The sequence below is a fragment of the Vombatus ursinus genome, unplaced genomic scaffold, assembly GCF_900497805.2.
Source record: "Vombatus ursinus unplaced genomic scaffold, bare-nosed wombat genome assembly UNPS02014816.1, whole genome shotgun sequence".
Taxonomy (NCBI): domain Eukaryota; kingdom Metazoa; phylum Chordata; class Mammalia; order Diprotodontia; family Vombatidae; genus Vombatus; species Vombatus ursinus.
The window spans coordinates 8,192,164-8,208,903 of NW_020954594.1; the positions used below are offsets into that span (position 1 = coordinate 8,192,164).

The 16,740-nt window shown below is 39.3% G+C and overlaps 1 protein-coding gene across 13 annotated transcripts in view; it reads right to left on the bottom strand.

Moving 5' to 3' along the window:
- Positions 1 to 976: 976 nt before the first annotated feature.
- The window catches only part of LYPD6B (LY6/PLAUR domain containing 6B), a 223,117-nt gene continuing 207,353 nt past the window's right edge, over positions 977 to 16,740 (bottom strand). For all 13 annotated transcript variants that reach the window (XM_027835717.1, XM_027835723.1, XM_027835713.1 and 10 more), the window contains 4 exons: positions 11,106 to 11,258; positions 8,173 to 8,271; positions 4,700 to 4,830; positions 977 to 1,236 (listed from right to left, as the gene is read on the bottom strand). In XM_027835717.1, coding sequence (XP_027691518.1) covers positions 1,072 to 1,236; positions 4,700 to 4,830; positions 8,173 to 8,271; positions 11,106 to 11,220 — 510 coding nt within the window. In that variant the 5' untranslated portion in view covers positions 11,221 to 11,258 and the 3' untranslated portion in view covers positions 977 to 1,071. The remainder of the gene's footprint in view (positions 1,237 to 4,699; positions 4,831 to 8,172; positions 8,272 to 11,105; positions 11,259 to 16,740) is intronic.

Below are 16,740 nucleotides of genomic sequence, written 5' to 3' on the forward strand. Positions count from 1 at the left end.
ACAAAGAAGTGAGAGAAAAACATTCTAATGGGGTTCATTTGGAGGAAGCTCTTTTGATTCTGTGGCGTACTCCTTATGAAGGAGAAGGAACTTCTCATCTTGCTCTGTTGGTGGTATCTTGGGGATTCCTTAAGCTTCTTTTTTAAGGGTGTATCTTTGTCAAGAGTCTTACCAAGGCAAAGAGCTCCTCTGGGCTTAGGACTCCAAAACAGGTTTATGTCTACATTAGAATTTTTTTAAGTACCCACACCCTAAAACTCCCAGTCTGGATGAGAGGGATAACTTTAAAAAAAATCACTATATCAAAAAAAATGTATAGTCAATATGAAAATCTATCAATAACAAGAAATTTCTCTTTGTGGTAGATACCACTGCAACATAACCTCTAGACTGGAATATAACATCACATAAATGACATAAAATACACATATACCAAAATTACATAATTTAAAAGCTTTTATTTTTCCCACATTTAACTGGACTTCAGAATGGTTAAACTGGAATATTTTCCTAAAGCTGCCTTTCTTTTTCTTTACTGTTCCCCTTTGATGAGAACATCACTTTCTCACCTGAGGAAATGGGATACTTTTAAGAATTGAATTTTTTAGCAAGTCAGAATGGTTGAGAGGGTCTGACTCAGCAACCTCCTTGTGGTGAAGGAAGACCAGATGGTCTTCTTGGTAAGGGCCTGACCCAGAGGGCTTTTGCTTCTGCCTCTGCTCCTATTACAGTTTAAAAATACTAGAGGAACCCATTAGAATCCTCCAGTACTGAATAGGGAAGCCAGCAGTGGTAAAGAAAATGCTCCATTAATCCCCTCCAGGTCTTGCCTCTGAATTCTCCATCCTTGCCTCCATCCTGGCTTCTCAATACTGCAGGCCCTTTCATGGGCCACTTTAGCTTAGCAAACACTTGGCTCCATACACCACACACTTCTGTGTTGTGGTCTAACATGTGCTTATGGAATTCTTCATGATGTGCAAAGTTCATCTCCAACCAGAAAGTTTATTGCTCACAGTTTCAAGCTTGAGCTTGGAGGGACTGTCTCTGATTCTCTTGAGAACAATGGCATCATAGCAATTGAACTGTGAAAACAAAAGCAAGCACTGGTAAACTGAATGTCCAAGGAATGGTGCCTGATGACCGCCGAGCCTGTATTATGGCAAACACTGCATTTGTGTGATTCGTGGGGACTTCCACATTGCAAATCATCCCTTCACAGCATGATCTGCATTCCTATGAAGGAAGATTCAGAGAGAGGAAAAGGAAGTGTCAAGGAAAGGGTCAACAAATACCAAAAAAAAAAAAAAACCAAAACAAACAGGGAGGAATAAGAAAGGGAAAAGAGAAAAACAAAAGTAAATTAAAGAAGGCAGTTATTAGGTGATTCCCAACCCCCCCAAAAACCCCACAAAACTGATTATCCAGACTATTAACCAATCAAGTCCTATTTTTCTGCTGTCACTATTTTGTATTATATCCCTGATTTATCAGCACCTGACAGGAGCCTGAGCTAGAGAAAGGATGGAAAGGGATCAATAAGGAAATAAGCACCCTTATATTCAAGTGAGTTCACAATCTTTTATGTTTGCCAAGATAAGGCCTTGAAAACAATGAGAGGAAGGAGCTTTTGTATTACCTATTAATTTGCTGAGATTATACTTGTTAGCAAAGATAAGAATGCTTATCACTTCCAGACTCTTGTAGGTTAGCACTACTGTTTAGATGATATATTATGGTCATAGATGTGGGGATGGGAATCTGAAATCTAATCTGACTCCTTCATTTTTTGTTAAGTTGTTTCAGTTATGTCCCACTCCTCGTGACTCAATTTGGGGTTTTCTTGGCAAAGATACTAGAGTGGTTTGCCATTTCCTTCCCCAGCTCATTTTATAGATAAGGAGCTAAGGGTTAAGTGACTTGCCCAAGGTCACACAGCTAGTAAGTGTTTGAGACTGAGTTTGAACTCATGACAGAGAAGGAAGACTCAGAAAAGCTAACTGATTTGCCTAAGGTAACATAAGTTGTAGCAAAGTCCAGGATTGGAAACCCAGTCTTCTAATTCCAATACAAGCACTCTTTTTCCTGCCCTGGTGTAGTTAAGGGATCCATGCTTAGCCTTGTACTACATAACTATTTTTTAACAATCAGTAACTTGAATAAAACCATAAGTGGCATCTTTTTTAGATCTGCAGATGACACAAAGCTTGTAGGCATAGCTAACACAATGGATGAGTCAGGATTTCAAAAAAGTTCAACAAGTTAGAATAGTGGGCTGAATCTACTAAGCTGACATTTAATAGGACACTAGTACAAAAGATAAACTTTAAAAAGATAAAACTGAGAAGGATTGATTAGATATGAGCCAGAAAGGACCTCGGAGGGTATCCAGTCCAACCCCTACCTGCCCAAGAAGCCCCTTCTCAGTATCCTGAGATAATTCACAGAGATGATCAATTGAAAGAACTGGAGATGCTGCCTGGAATTAAGAAGACCTAGGGGAGTCATGTTAACTGTCTTCAAATAACAGCAGGCCATTGTATGGATGAGGGACAGGAATTGGTCTTTGTGGCCCCAGTATGTTATTCTGAAAAAGATTTGGGGGCTTTAGTAGACTACAAGTTCAATGTTAAGTCAACAATGAGATACTGTAGCCAAAAAGTAAATGTGATCTTGGGCTACATTAAGGAGTCATAATGACCCGAGTGAGAGAGGCGATCATCCTACTGTCCCCTTCCTTAGGCAAGTCACATGTTGTGTCCCATTCCCACTGGCAACATTTTAGGAAGGACACTGGAAAGCTGGAGAGCAACCAGAGGAGTAAGGCCAGAATAGTGAAAGGCCCTGAGACCATGCCCTATGATAACTATTGTCATGATAACTATTTTCAAGGAACTGTAGCACCACCATATGGAAGAGGGGCTCGACTGGTTTGTACCGTTGCTCAGAAGCAATGGATGGAAGTTGGAAAGATGGATTTTGTCTCAATGTGAAGAAAAACATTCCTAACAATTAGAACTATCTCAAAGTAAAATGGTCTGCTTGGGATTCTCTCCTTAATAGGGATCTTCGAGAGAAAGTTAGAAGAGTATTTGTCATGGACTCTTGGTCAAGTAAAGGTTGGACAAGATGGCCTCTCCGGTCCCTTCTAGTTCAGATTCTCCATCACAACTTCCTGTCTTCTGACTATACAACCAGGGTTCCTAAAATCAAGTCTGCTATCTACAAGACCAGTACTCTTTTCCGTTGTCTTTACATTTAAAGTATGAAGAATCAAGAAAATGTCAAATATCTTTTCAAATTTTCCCCAAGCTTATTGGTTACACTTATCTTTCTATTTCTCTGTATATATAGAACACTGGTCACAGAATATTATTGTACTAAAGGACCTGAGAAATTAATTTCCTCATTTTTATGTATGAAAAAAAAAAACTAAGACTCAGCAAAGTCAAAAGATTTCCCAAGGTCATAGAGCTAATTAATGGCAAAACCAGAACTAGACCCCATATTTCCTGATTCCAAAATGAGTAGCTTGCTGTTCTGGTTTTCACAACACCATGATGCTTTTCTAAAAAGCCAGGATGAGGGGCAGCTAGGTGGCACAGTGGATAGAGCATCAGCCCTGGAGTCAGGAGGACCTGAGTTCAAATCCAGTCTCAGATCAGACACTTGACACTTACTAGCTGTGTGACCCTGGGCAAGTCACTTAACCCCAATTGCCTTGCAAAAAGAATGAATGAATGAATGAAGCCAGGATGAGAAAGGTATAAGTTTACCTCTAACAAACAAATATCCCGTAAAAAGAAAATGGATTAGTCATCTAGGCTCATCTATAAGATACCTATAATGACCTACTTCAGATCTTTTTTTTTTTTTTTAAATTAAGCTCTCTCAGAGCCAAGCGAAACAAAGTTTCTTCTGGCAAAAAAAAAAAATCATCATAACAGACACCTCCGCCCTCTCTACTCCTGTTTTCCAAACCAGTTCATCGAACAACTATTGGACAAGAATAGAGTCCCAGAGCTATAATTTGTAATACAATTCTCTCAATGGATGACTTGAGAATCAGTGTTAGACTACAAGGGTAGGCCTCCAGCAATTCTCCTGGAGCTTTTGGATCACAAGTAAAACCAAATCATGGAAATTGTCTTTTTTTCCATCAATGTGAAAGTGAAGCTTTATCTCGTCAATAGTGTCACTTTCATTCAAGTATCTCAAAGGTATTTTCTCTCAAATTATAAATGTATTCAAACATATTCTGCTCCCAGGTTTCTTCCTACTGGACAGAAATTGCACAAATGTCTACTATAAATAATAATAATGGCTACCATTTATATAGTGCTTTAAGTAGAAAGCACTTTATAAACATCCCATTTGATCCTCACAATAATCTTGTGTAGTAAGTGCTATTATTACTAATTTTATAGATGAAAAAAATAGAACCTGAGGGAGGTTAATTAAGTAGTCCTTGGTCACAGAGCTAGTAAGTATCTGAGGCAGCATTTGATCTCTGTTTTCCTGACACCAAATCCAGCAACTCAATCTGCTAGGTCAAGTGCCCTCTCTGTAAAGAAAGACCTGAATGGCCTGAGCTAAATTTAGCAGTATAGCAACTTTTGTTCCTATATCTCACAGACACAGACACAGACTCAGACACACACACACACACAGCACACACACACACACACACAATTCTTACTGTTTGTCCTTCATCTCGGTGGTGGTGACAGCCAACAAAATGACATTCACTCTTTGAAGCACATTTTTTGGTGATAGATGTACTCCTTCCATGGCTGGTGAAGTGATGAACTGTTAAACAGTATTGTGTATCTAAGCAGAAAGACCAAGACAAGTTCATAAGGGTCTGAGGAGAAAGAGACAGACAGAGACACAGAGAGAAGAGAAACAGAGACATGAGAGAGGAAGGAAGGGAGGAAAGAGGGAAAGAAGGAGAGAAGATGGAGAGGAGAAAGAGAAAGAAAAAGAGAGGGAAGGAAGGAGGGAGGGAGAGAGAGAAAGATTGAGAGCGAGAGATAAAGAGAGAGAGAGAGAGAGAGAGAGAGAGAGAGAGAGAGAGAGAGCTTGAATAGAAAGACATCCAGTAGATAATTTGAATTAACTGGGTTTAGATTGACTAACATTTTGCCTAAAACAAAACAACAGCTTGGCTTCTTGTCAGCAGGACAGAAATGCAATCATTTCAAACTGTGCACCAATATAATATCATTATTTGACTAGTCAGTTCATCAAGTGTTTATTCTAATTTTTCTGCATTTATGATCCCTCCATTTTGCTTTGATTATTCCTCTTCAGTGGATTTTTCTTTTTCTTCTTCTCAGGCAGCTCTCACTTCTCTCTCCCTGCTTTTCTTCCCATATTTATTTACTTTGCTTTGGACTTTTTCTACCCAGAATCCTCCTTTCACAGGAACCTTCACCTTTCAGAGGCTCTCTCTTAAAGCATTCTCTAGGCACTCCAAGATACTTCCCTTGGCTAGAGATACCAAGAGGGCAGAGAGAGAACCAGTGGACAAATATCACTGCAACAAGTCTAGACTACCCCTTGTTTTGAAGAGATCTAAATAAAGTTCAAACGTATCTAAGATATTTTTAATCGCTATTTCCAAAGGGAGATCAGCCTAATGCAACAACTAAATATTTCCTCATAAGCAAGAAGAAAAATGATTGAAAACTGGTAACAATGCATGCTTATACAAAGTGATGTGCATGCTGAAGCCAGCTAAAAAACCCACAGTCAATGTTCACTTAAATGAAACAATAAATATCATTCAAATCATATTCTGTGATATCCAATCCCATTATTAATAAAGTACACAAACTAGAGCAGTGTAACTGCTAAAAGGGGACTAATTATTGTATAAGATACAGTAATAACAAAGTACAATAGCTAAGGAACAATTTTTACTAAATATAAAAGAAAGGTAAGAAATTATATCATTAGTAATAAATCCAGATTATTAGCATCATTGGAGCCTGGGTGAGTATGCAGTCACTCAATTTTTCTATCCACCTCAATCCCATAAACATAAAAGTTTCATAACACTAGCATCAACAATCAAAATGAAAGCCACAGTTTCCCTTTTGATCACACAAGGGGAGAGCATGTTGAATGTGGGACACCACTTTAAAATTTAGAAATAGCAAAGAACATCCCAGTTAAAAATGGCTTCACTTAACATATGACAAAATGGATACAAAATTCACAGATCAAGCAAGAAGCAAGTCCTGGATCAACTCCAAAAGATGAAAAAAAAGTCAATGAGGAAAGTGAATAAGAGGACAGACATTGATGTCCCCACTTTCCTACTTCCCTAAAGCATGTTCAAGATTAAGAGGGGAAATCTAAAATGTATTGCTCAAAAGATGACATCCATCCATGGCATGAATCAGAAAGGATAGACATCAAACAGCAGTGGAAATCTTGGTTTCAAAGTTGCCTGGAATATAAGCAAAACCTTAAAGAGATTAGAGGCTTTGAAAGTAGGCTATATTTTACCTCAATTCTTACCTAGCCTTTAACTACTGAATGGATGTTGCCTCAGACAAACTGAGACCCAGGAAAGACCTTAGCTTAAAAAGGCCAAGGTCTACCACTGCCAGTCATCCTGACCTATGTCTTGCCAACTGGACCCAGATGACACTGATGACTTTGCACAGCTCTGCCTCACTTAAATCCAATTCACTTGCAAGTCAAGACACCACCCTCCAGATGTCATTGGTCTTCTTTGAAAACAAAGGATAAGCAACAATGAAAAATGGGGACACTGGCTTAAAATGTCATAATAAATCTATATAGAACTTTTAAACCGATTCAAGATAAAGTACTGTTAGACATTAACAACTTTTTTTTTTTCAATTTCACTGGTACTTGAGTTACAATCTGTGAGAGAAACAGTATTTTCCAGGGCCCTGCCACACAGGCTGAACCAGCTTTTCCTAAAGCCTAATTCCCTGCAGGGAAAGCTCAGGCTGTTGAAACAGCTTCCTGATGGGCTGGATACCAGAAAGTCAATGTACATGGAGTCACCTGGCTCTTCCCCTAGGCTTCTGACAACCAGCCATTATAGACAACATAGAGGCAGGGAAGCTGTGACCAACACAACCAATGAAGTCTGCTTGCTGAATGTAACTTCCTTGCTCTGAATAGCTTGCCCATGCTAGAGCTAAGCAAACTTCCTTTTTTCAGTATAACTTTTGTAAGTGGAAATGCCATCTGTGAAACCAGAAAAAAACTGTGCTTTCAATTGGCTGAAGCCCATAAAGGAAAAAAACTCTTTTTCTAATTCCTCAAATACATTTTGCCCCTCTCTCAAGTTTTGGAAGCCAAAGGACAATTAATTAATCCTGCATTCTATACATTCCTAGTTTCCTTACATTTTTAATCATAAGATTCTATTCCTAAGATATTAGGACCATGTTCCTTCCCTGCTCATGAAGGTTACTTATTGCCTCTACGATAAAACAGAAACTCCTCTGTTTGATATATAAAACCCTTTATATTTGGCTTCAGCCTCCCTTTCCAGGCTTATTTCATACTTTTGTTGTTGTTGTTCAGTCTTTTTTTCAGTCATATCTGACTCTTCTTGACCCCATTTGGTGCTTTCTTGGCAAAGATACTGGAGTGATTTGCCATTTCTTTCTCCAGCTCATTTTACAGATGAAGAAACTAAGGCAAACAGGCTTAAGTGACTTGCCCAGGGTTACACAGCTAATAAGTGTCTGAGGCTGGATTTTAACTCAGGTCTTCCTGACTCCAAGCCGGACATTCTATCCACTGTGCCACCTAGCTGCCCCTCCTAAAAAGTAGAGAAACTCCTATAATTTATTTAAGTAGTAGGTATGTCTGATATGGTAGAGTGAGCACCAAACCTTTTTGAAGTTACTAAACTATATAGGTTATCAGTTTTGTATGTGTTTCTTCTAACAAGTACCCGTTAGTAAATGTCTTTATTAAGGACTCTAGCTGGAAATAGGGCCTAAGCCAGTTTGCAAGATCACAGGATACATTGTTCTTGTGTTGCATACCTACAGGACCTCAGCCTACTGGTATGCTAATCCCATTAAGCTCAAAGTCTATGCCATGGGTGAGTCAAGAAAAATCTAAGTGATATGAGATCATTAAAGAGTGTCTTCCAAACTCCAGCACACTTACTTTGTGGACACCATTTATCTTCTGCCCATCTGTTACAGTTATAATTATCCCCGGCATTTTCACAGGTAAAACATTTGAAGCTGTTTGGAAACGGTGTGGCTTTAAAGAAATTTGAAAAGTTAGATCAGGCTGACAAAAAGAAAATATCTCAAGCATCATACAATACAGGAGGTTTCTTTGGTTCAAATGAGAGTCAGATATTTCCACAGTTGAATCACAAATGGACCTTAAGAAACAAGATTAAACTCTTGCTGTGAACTATCAGGCCTATTTTTATTACTTGTGACTAAGTAAAGTGACTAGTGCCTCAAGCCACCTACGGAAATCATGTTATTGTTTTATAATCATAATAATACTTTGTAGTTGTTAAGTTTGATAATACACAATTTGACCATATCTGTATATTTTGTGAGCCATAATCCAACAAGATCCCAACCTTGCTGCTCTTATATATGCATTTAAAATAAAATGATTTTATTTGTTCGTGCTTATGGTGATGGTATTACACTTTGGCTAGGAATTTTATAGGCAGCATTATGTAAGAGAGAGCCAGCATAGAAGAGTAAATTGAGCACAAATCTTGTGGTCAGAAACACTTGGGTTCAAGTCCATCTCTGACATATGTCAATAAGTCAACAAGTATTTATTAAGTGATTACTATGGACTCTGTGGCAGGCTGTGTGACCACAGACCATTTACTTAATTTCTCTATGTGTTAGACAACTCTCTACATCTATAATCTCAGGCTGATCTTCTTTTCCTCCTTTGGAGGTGGTTTCACACACTAATGGGAGAATATAATGTGGTACAGTGATGCTTTAACATTTCTATACCAGGCTAAATCCTAGAAGTTTTGTTTTTTTTAATTTCTTGATCAGAGATTAAAAACAACAACAATTAAAAAAAAACCAAACCTTCTACCCAGAGTCAGGGACCTGAATCAGAATGGCTGGTCAAGAGCCCAAAGGTCAGAGGCCAGAAATTCTATCCTGATGGCTTCCATGCTTGAGGAAACTAATGCCAGTGTGTAACATATTGGATTAAACACTCACTCCCTCCTTTTGGAAACTGAAGAAATGAGAGATTTAAGTATGTTCCCACCCTGTCTTAAATAACAGTAATAATAATAAGCCAGCATTTATGTAGTACTTTAAGATTCACAAAGTGCTTTATAAATATGATCTCCTTTGATCTTCACAACAACCATGGAAAGCAGGTGTTATTACCATTATCATCATTTTCAGATAAGAAAATTGAGGCAAATTGAGGTTAAGTTAAGTGACTTGTCCAAGGTCACACAACTAGTAAGTGTCTACAGGCAGATTTGAAATTAGGTTTTCCTGACTCCAGATCCAGCATAAAGAACAGGCATGAGATAACAACTGAAAACAAAGAAACAAACAAAAAACCCAAACCCAGATCCCTGGATCATTGCTATAGAGCTAGAAAGAATCTCAGAGGTCATCTAAACCAATCCCTTCATTTTACAGAAGAGGAAACTGAAACCCAGGGAGGTAACGATTTGTCAAAGATCATTCACATAGTAAATGTCAGAGGCTGGATTTGAACCCTGGTCCTCTGATTCCAGAGGCAGGGCTCTTTTCACTATACAACTCCTTCTTCCATAAAAGATGATGGTTCTCTAAGTAAAGTCCAGAGAGCACAAAATAAAGCATCATAGACAGATACATTTTTAGCTTTGCTTAGATTTTTAAATGTATCCAGCTAAATTTGCCAAAGATCAAAGTATTGTGAGAATCTGTACTTCTATCGTTTTAACATCTAGGCTTTTGCATCTTTGAATGAGCCTTTAGGGCAAAACCTATACTTTGACATTGCCTTATGTAACTAAGCTCCCAGGACACTGGAATTATTACATTTTAAATTGGCCATTAATAACACTCCTGAGTTTATGCATAGAGATGTGCACTTGCTGTCTCACATGTCCTTAAGGAAAAGAAATTCAAATTAGGATAAAGCAAAAGGCTACAAAGCATTGGGGCAGGAGATCAGGCAGCTCTCATTGGGCCCACGTGATGAAGTGGTTGTTTAGAATTCTCTTTTTCAATAAATAAACATGAAAACCAAATTGCTCCTCAGATCCATTGAAGTTCTATCTTCTCCAATAGAACCCAAGTTCATAGCTGTGATCAGACTTTGGCTTTTAAAGAGCCCAAAAGAAAGCATTCTGTATGCTGAGCCACATTTAGACAAAGTGCTTATGAATGGCCAAGGAAAAATACACACAGGCTTGCACACACACTTGGACGCGCGTGAGTGTGCACACACACACACGTACAAATAAAACCACTATTTCCCCCGGAACGAACCCCATAACGAGTTGCCATTTACTTATTTGGAAGCTGAATATTAATGGTGCTCTTTGTATCTATTGCTGGTGATGATTTGCTACAATATTAATGCAGATGTAGAAAATATAACCCCCCAAAATTCCCAAGTAGTTATTCATTTTCAAAAATGCTAATCTAGTCATTTGGGGAAATTAGTATGGTATCAATTACGCAGAAACTTTTGCAAGCTAGGATTTTTTTTCTCTCTCCTATACTTTATGAACCTCTACATAAGACACTTCTGCAATGCAGAGGTCAATAAGAACCCTGCAATTTTTCTCACCTAAACCATGGAGAAATAGGAGAATCAAAGGATGAGTTAAAGGGGCAATGCTTAAATATACTTGAAAATGAACAAGCAGGATGACCCCAAGACAGCCAAAGCCCCTCCAAGGTGTTAAGAAATTAAGATGATATCTTGGTCCTGGTGTCTGCTAAACCACAGATGATGATGAACACCTGCCTTAGTCTATGCAGGACCCAAGCATACCCAGAGGAAGGCAGAGTTGTGAACTGCTGAAACAGATATCAAAGGGGATCACTGCCAAGGCAGATATACCTGGGCAGCAACCAGCTACTTACGGTCAAGAGGGGGTCTCACGCTGTAGAAGTTGATGTTCTTGGCCAAAGCCCAGTTTTCAGAGAAGATGAAGATCTGAAGACAAGCTACAGCTAACCCAGGACCAAGGGGCAACATGCTGCCTTGATGCACTGAAAAATCCCAACTTCATAAACCTAGAAAGGCAAAAGAGAGCCATGTCACAGGCAGAACACAAAAGAGAAATGGGAGAACCACATTGAGCGTCTGTTTTATAGCCCATTTATTCAAAGGTAGTAAATGTTTTTCTGGCTAGAACCTGGGAACATGCTGAGATCCATCCTGATCCGAAGAAAGTTGAGCAGGTACTGCCTTCTCCTGGTCAGGCTCAGACACTAGACTCAACTCTTGGTTTCTGCAGGGTGCACAATGAGTTATTTTGTTCACAAAGGAAAACCAGTAGGTACATGCATGAAAATACCACATACCTGGACATCATGCTTAATTGCTGAGAAACTCGCCCATTAGGTTGAACAGAATCTTAAGCCCTTCCTGGTCTCCTCCACTGCTAGTGCCTTCCCCTCAAAATCATCCTGAATCTATTTTCTGTCTACCTATACCTGTACATGTCATCCTCACTGATCTTCCAGACTATAAGCTCCCTGAGGACAAGTAACGTTTTGTTTTTGTCTTCAAATTCAGCCTCCAACACTTCCTAGCTGTGTGACCCTGGGCAAGTCACTTAACCTGTTTGCTTCATTTCCTCATTTGTAAAATAAGCTGGAGAAGGAAACAGCAAACCACTCCAGTATCTTTGCCAAGAAAACCAAATGGGGTCGCAAAGAGTCGGATATAACTGAAATGACTCAATAACAACAACAAAGCTCCTTAGCATCTGACATATAGTAGATGCTTAATATATACTTGTCCATAAAGAAGGAGGCATTATGAGAGGCGGAAAGCTGAACCATAGCTGGGAGGGGGTAGTCTGAGTGAGACTTAAGAGGTGGAAGTGTTGGGGCAGGTAGGTGGCGCAGTGGATAGAACACCGGCCCTGGATTCAGGAGGACCTGAGTTCAAATCCAGCCTCAGACACATAACACTTACTAGCTGTGTGACCTTGGGCAAGTCACTTAACCCCATTGCCTAGCCAAAAAAAAAAAAAGAGAGACAGAGATGGAAGTGTGGTAGCAGCTAGATGGTACAGTGGATAGAGCACCAGCCCTGGACTCAGAAAGACCTGAGTTCAGATCTGACATTGGACACTTGATACTTACTAGCTGTGTGACCTTGGGCAAGTCACTTCACCCCATTGCCTTGCAAAAAAGAGTTTAAAAAAGAGAGAGATGTGAGGGTTAATATCAACAGTTAGAAGAAGGGGATAAAATGGAAGTGGTGGAGCAGCAAAGAAAAATGTCAAGTTATTTCACAATTTTTTTCTAAGGGCTAACCTTGTCCCAAAGACCAGGAGGTAAAAGCTTAACGTCCTCAGAGAGGAACTCCCAAACCACCCTCTCTTCCCACCCTCAGCCTCCTCTCTACTGAAAACAGGGTCCAAAGGAAAAGAGAGACCATAGCTCCTCCCTCTCCATTAACTTGCTCTGGAGTGCCTAGGGCGATACATCTCTAAGTTGATTGTAAGGAAGTCCAAGCCTCACTGCACACAAGAATCAATCATTCTCCTGGATAATACCTTGTAGAAAGAAGTGAGAGTGAAGAAGCTCTGGATGAAGAGAATGTATGTGATGTTAGTTTTGGATAAGAGACAGTTCCTAGAGCTGAGACTACTATTGGCTAACTTCAACACCCTTGAGAGGCTAAGAGTGACTTCTTAGGAGTTGAAGTCAAAAGTCCTGGGTTCAAAATCCCAGCAATGACACATCTAATAGCATCCAAATCTCAGGCCATTCTATTTTTGGACAATTATAAATTTTCTTTTACATCAAGCTTTAATCTGCCTCTCTGCAGCTTCAAGTAAATGGGAACACAATTAAAAAGAAAGTGTCAATACATCACTTGAAGGTTGCTAGGTTAGTAAATGTTTGATGTATACTCTAAATCCTTCACCAAATTTGAAAAGTTAAATCAATAAGCAAATGTGATGGTTTGAATTTCATAGGATCATAAATCTGGAGATTGAAAGCCATCTGGGGAAAGATAGTGCCAGGCGCTGTGCTAAGCACTTTACAAATATGATCTCATTTATGTAATCCTCAATACAAGCCTTTGAGGTAGGTGCTGTTATTATCTCCATTTTATAGTTTTGAAGAAACTGAGGCAAACAGAAGTTAAGTGACTTGCCCAGGGTCACAGAGATAGTAAGTATCTAAGGCTGGATTTGAACTGAAGTCTTTCTGTCTCCAAGCTCAGGGCTATAGCTATCCACCTGAATGCTAGTTAGTCAAAATCTCTCATTTTACTCCCTCAGCTAATGAACTAAGACTCATAAAGTAGAAGTCATTTGCCCAAGGTCAAAGAGGTAGTGAGCAACAGGTAAGATCTAAACCCAGATCCCCTGGTCCTCTGACTCCAAAACCAGTGTTCTGCCCACTGTACAACACTGCCTAGGACAAGTGGTCTTTCTATTCTAATTACTAGATTACCATGGGATTTTGGACAAGCTTTATTACAGTGGAAAAGGCCATTTTCTAGGACAGCATTGAGAGGAGGAGAAGACCTTCCACAAAAAACAATCTAGTCCTGGAGTTCTCCATTTTTTGTGTGCTTTATCAACTCCTTTGCAATCTAGCAAAGCCTGTAAACCCATTTTCAGAAGTCAAGTCGATAAGTATTTGTTAAGTACCTACTATGTTCGGGGCACTGTGCAAAATTCCGAGGATGCAAAGAAAGGCCAAAACATTCCTTACCCTCAAAGAGCTCACAGTCTAATGGGGGAAACAATATGCAAACAACTATGTGCAAACAAGACAATCTCATAGGAAAGGCACTAGCACTAAAAAAGGAAGACGGAAGGCTTCTAGGATTTTAGCTGTGACATGAAGGAGTCAGAGAAGCCAAGAGGTGGACATGAGGAGAGAGGGCATTCCAGACATGGAAGACTGAGTCTAGAGAATGAATATTCTGTGCAAGGCACAGCAAAGAGGCCAGTGTTGCTGTACCAGAGAGTCTGTGAAGGAGAGTAAAGTATAACTGGGAAGGGACCAAGTTATAAAAGGCTTTTGAAAGCCAGAGTATTTTATATTTGACCCTGGATGTGATAGGGAGCCTCTGGAGTATTAACGTATGGGGGGAGGGTGTGAGAAAGAGTGAGGAGGCAAAGATGGCAGCTAGGTTGCAAGCCTGGGTGACTGGGAGGATCATGGTGACCTCAGCAGCAACAGGCAAGCTAGGAGGAAAAGATTTAAGTGGGGAAATAATAAGTTCGGTTTTGGACATGTTGAGTTTAAAATGTCTACAGTAGAGAAGTAAACATATAGCCAAACATATACAGCCCACAACATTTCCAACTGTGCCCTGAACCAGATTAAAATGGAAAATATTTAACAAACAAAAAGACAACGAAACACAGATAATATTACATTTTAAAACTAAGTCAATATGTGACCCACAGAGATCCTTATGTATGGATTAATGGGCCCCTGTTTCTATATGAGTTTGACACTGAAAAAAAATTTATTTTGCCATTATATTAATAATTAATTATTAAATTAGGATCCAGACTTCTCTCCTTTTATTTCTTCATTTTAAGGCACAGCCCTTGTAAAAAGTCAGTCTCCGAAAGACATAACTAATTGATGAAACTGTCCTAACCCTCAGGGAACATGCTCCTTGATCTTGGGATCTTGAGCCTGACCCTATCCAACCAGGAGATCTTACTTCTGTTTGAGTGTAAACAAAATCCAACCTAGGTGAGTTCTTGCCCCAAAGAGAACAGTTCCTGTCCTTGTACTCCTCCATTAGAATTTAAGGTGACCCAGCTCATGAAGGAGGAAACCACCCAGAGTGGTCTAGGTGGAGATGAATTCCCTTTCCAGATTGCTGGAGGCAGCTGAGTCTCATGATCAAGCCACATTCTCAGCAGGAGAAGCTAAAGACTCCTAGCCCACCTCCTTATTAAATGTCCACCAATCAGGGCTGATTTTCACTTGTCAGGCACATTCTCTTATACAAAGGTTTTTAAAGCATTCAGTGTCTCCACTGTGGGGTCTTTGGTTTTCCGAGAGAAATCACTGGCCATCAATTTATTGATTAATTAAAGCTAGCTTAATAAATTGAATATTAATTATCCAGAAACTCTATCTCTCGGGATTTTTCATTCATCACAACACTACTGGTCTACAGTACATCCAATTTGAGGTGTCCAATAAACGGTTGGTGTTGTGAGAATAATGTTTCTAAAAAGAAACAAAAAAATTACATAGGATTACAAAGGAATTATATTGAAATAAAGATATACACATATGTATATCTGTACATATGTACATATGTATATGTATATGTATATGTATATGTATATGTATATGTATATGTATATTTTTCCCTCTAAGTTCCTTGAGCTGCCGAAATCTATCCACAATCCTCTTGTGGTTCTGTGGACCTCAAGTTAAGAACACCTAATCTAGTTCAAAGCTAATAAAGAAATCTAAGCCACATAGAGATTCAGAAACTTGCCTGATGTCACACAGACAGTAAATGTTAGAGCTAGGATTGACATCCATGCCCTCTGATTCCAAATCTAGTTCTCTGTTTTATCAGCAAAGTATCAAACCTAAGGGGCAGTGTGGTCTGGTGGAAAATGCAATAGATATAGAATCTGAGATCCCAGGTTCAAATACTACCTCTGCCCCTGTGTGACTTGATCATGTAATCTATCATCTCTGGACCTCATTTTCCTCAACTATAAAATGAGGGGCTTGGATTAGATGACCTCCAAGATTCCCTGGAGAATGAAATTTTCAAGATTATTTGAATCATGGATTTATGACCATTAGTGATGTTTGTCCTCAGTGCAAGATGTCCCTTGAATTATTAGCTAATGACAGTATTAAGCCACCACAATTACCAAGACTTTTTTTTTTTAAAATAAGCTTTTGTTGGGGTCAGCTAGGTGGCACAGTGGATAGAGCACCGGCCCTGAAGTCAGGAGGACCTGAGTTCAAATCTGGCCTCAGACCAAACACTTGACACTTACTAGCTGTGTGACCCTGGGCAAGTCACTTAACCCCAATTGCCTAAAAACAAAAAACAAACAAAAAAAATAAAATAAGCTTTTGTTGTCAAAAATGATGTGTCATCTCTAAAACCTGTAAAATGAGAGGGATGGACCAGATGACCTCTAGAGTCCTTTCCAGCTCTTCATCTATGATGCCATCAAAACCTGCATCTCTACCAAATACAAACATATGAAGAGGCAAATAGATCATTTTATCCTCTCAAACTAAAAATTAACTGGTTGCTATGGGAGGGTGGGGGGTGGGGAGAGTTTATTTTTACACAAAGATGTCTAGTTTTGGTTTACCCAGATAGCATTTTCAGCTTTGGACAATGTGAACTGAGCAACTCATTTCTCATCATGTCATGCCTCCTCTTCCTGGTCCCTGTGAATTTATGAGCTTGCTCCTCAATGCACAGACCAGATTAGGGGGGTCCACTGTTTCACTTGCCACGGTGAGAATGTTTAGAGAAATTAAAGTCATATTAATGATACTAAAGTTGGAT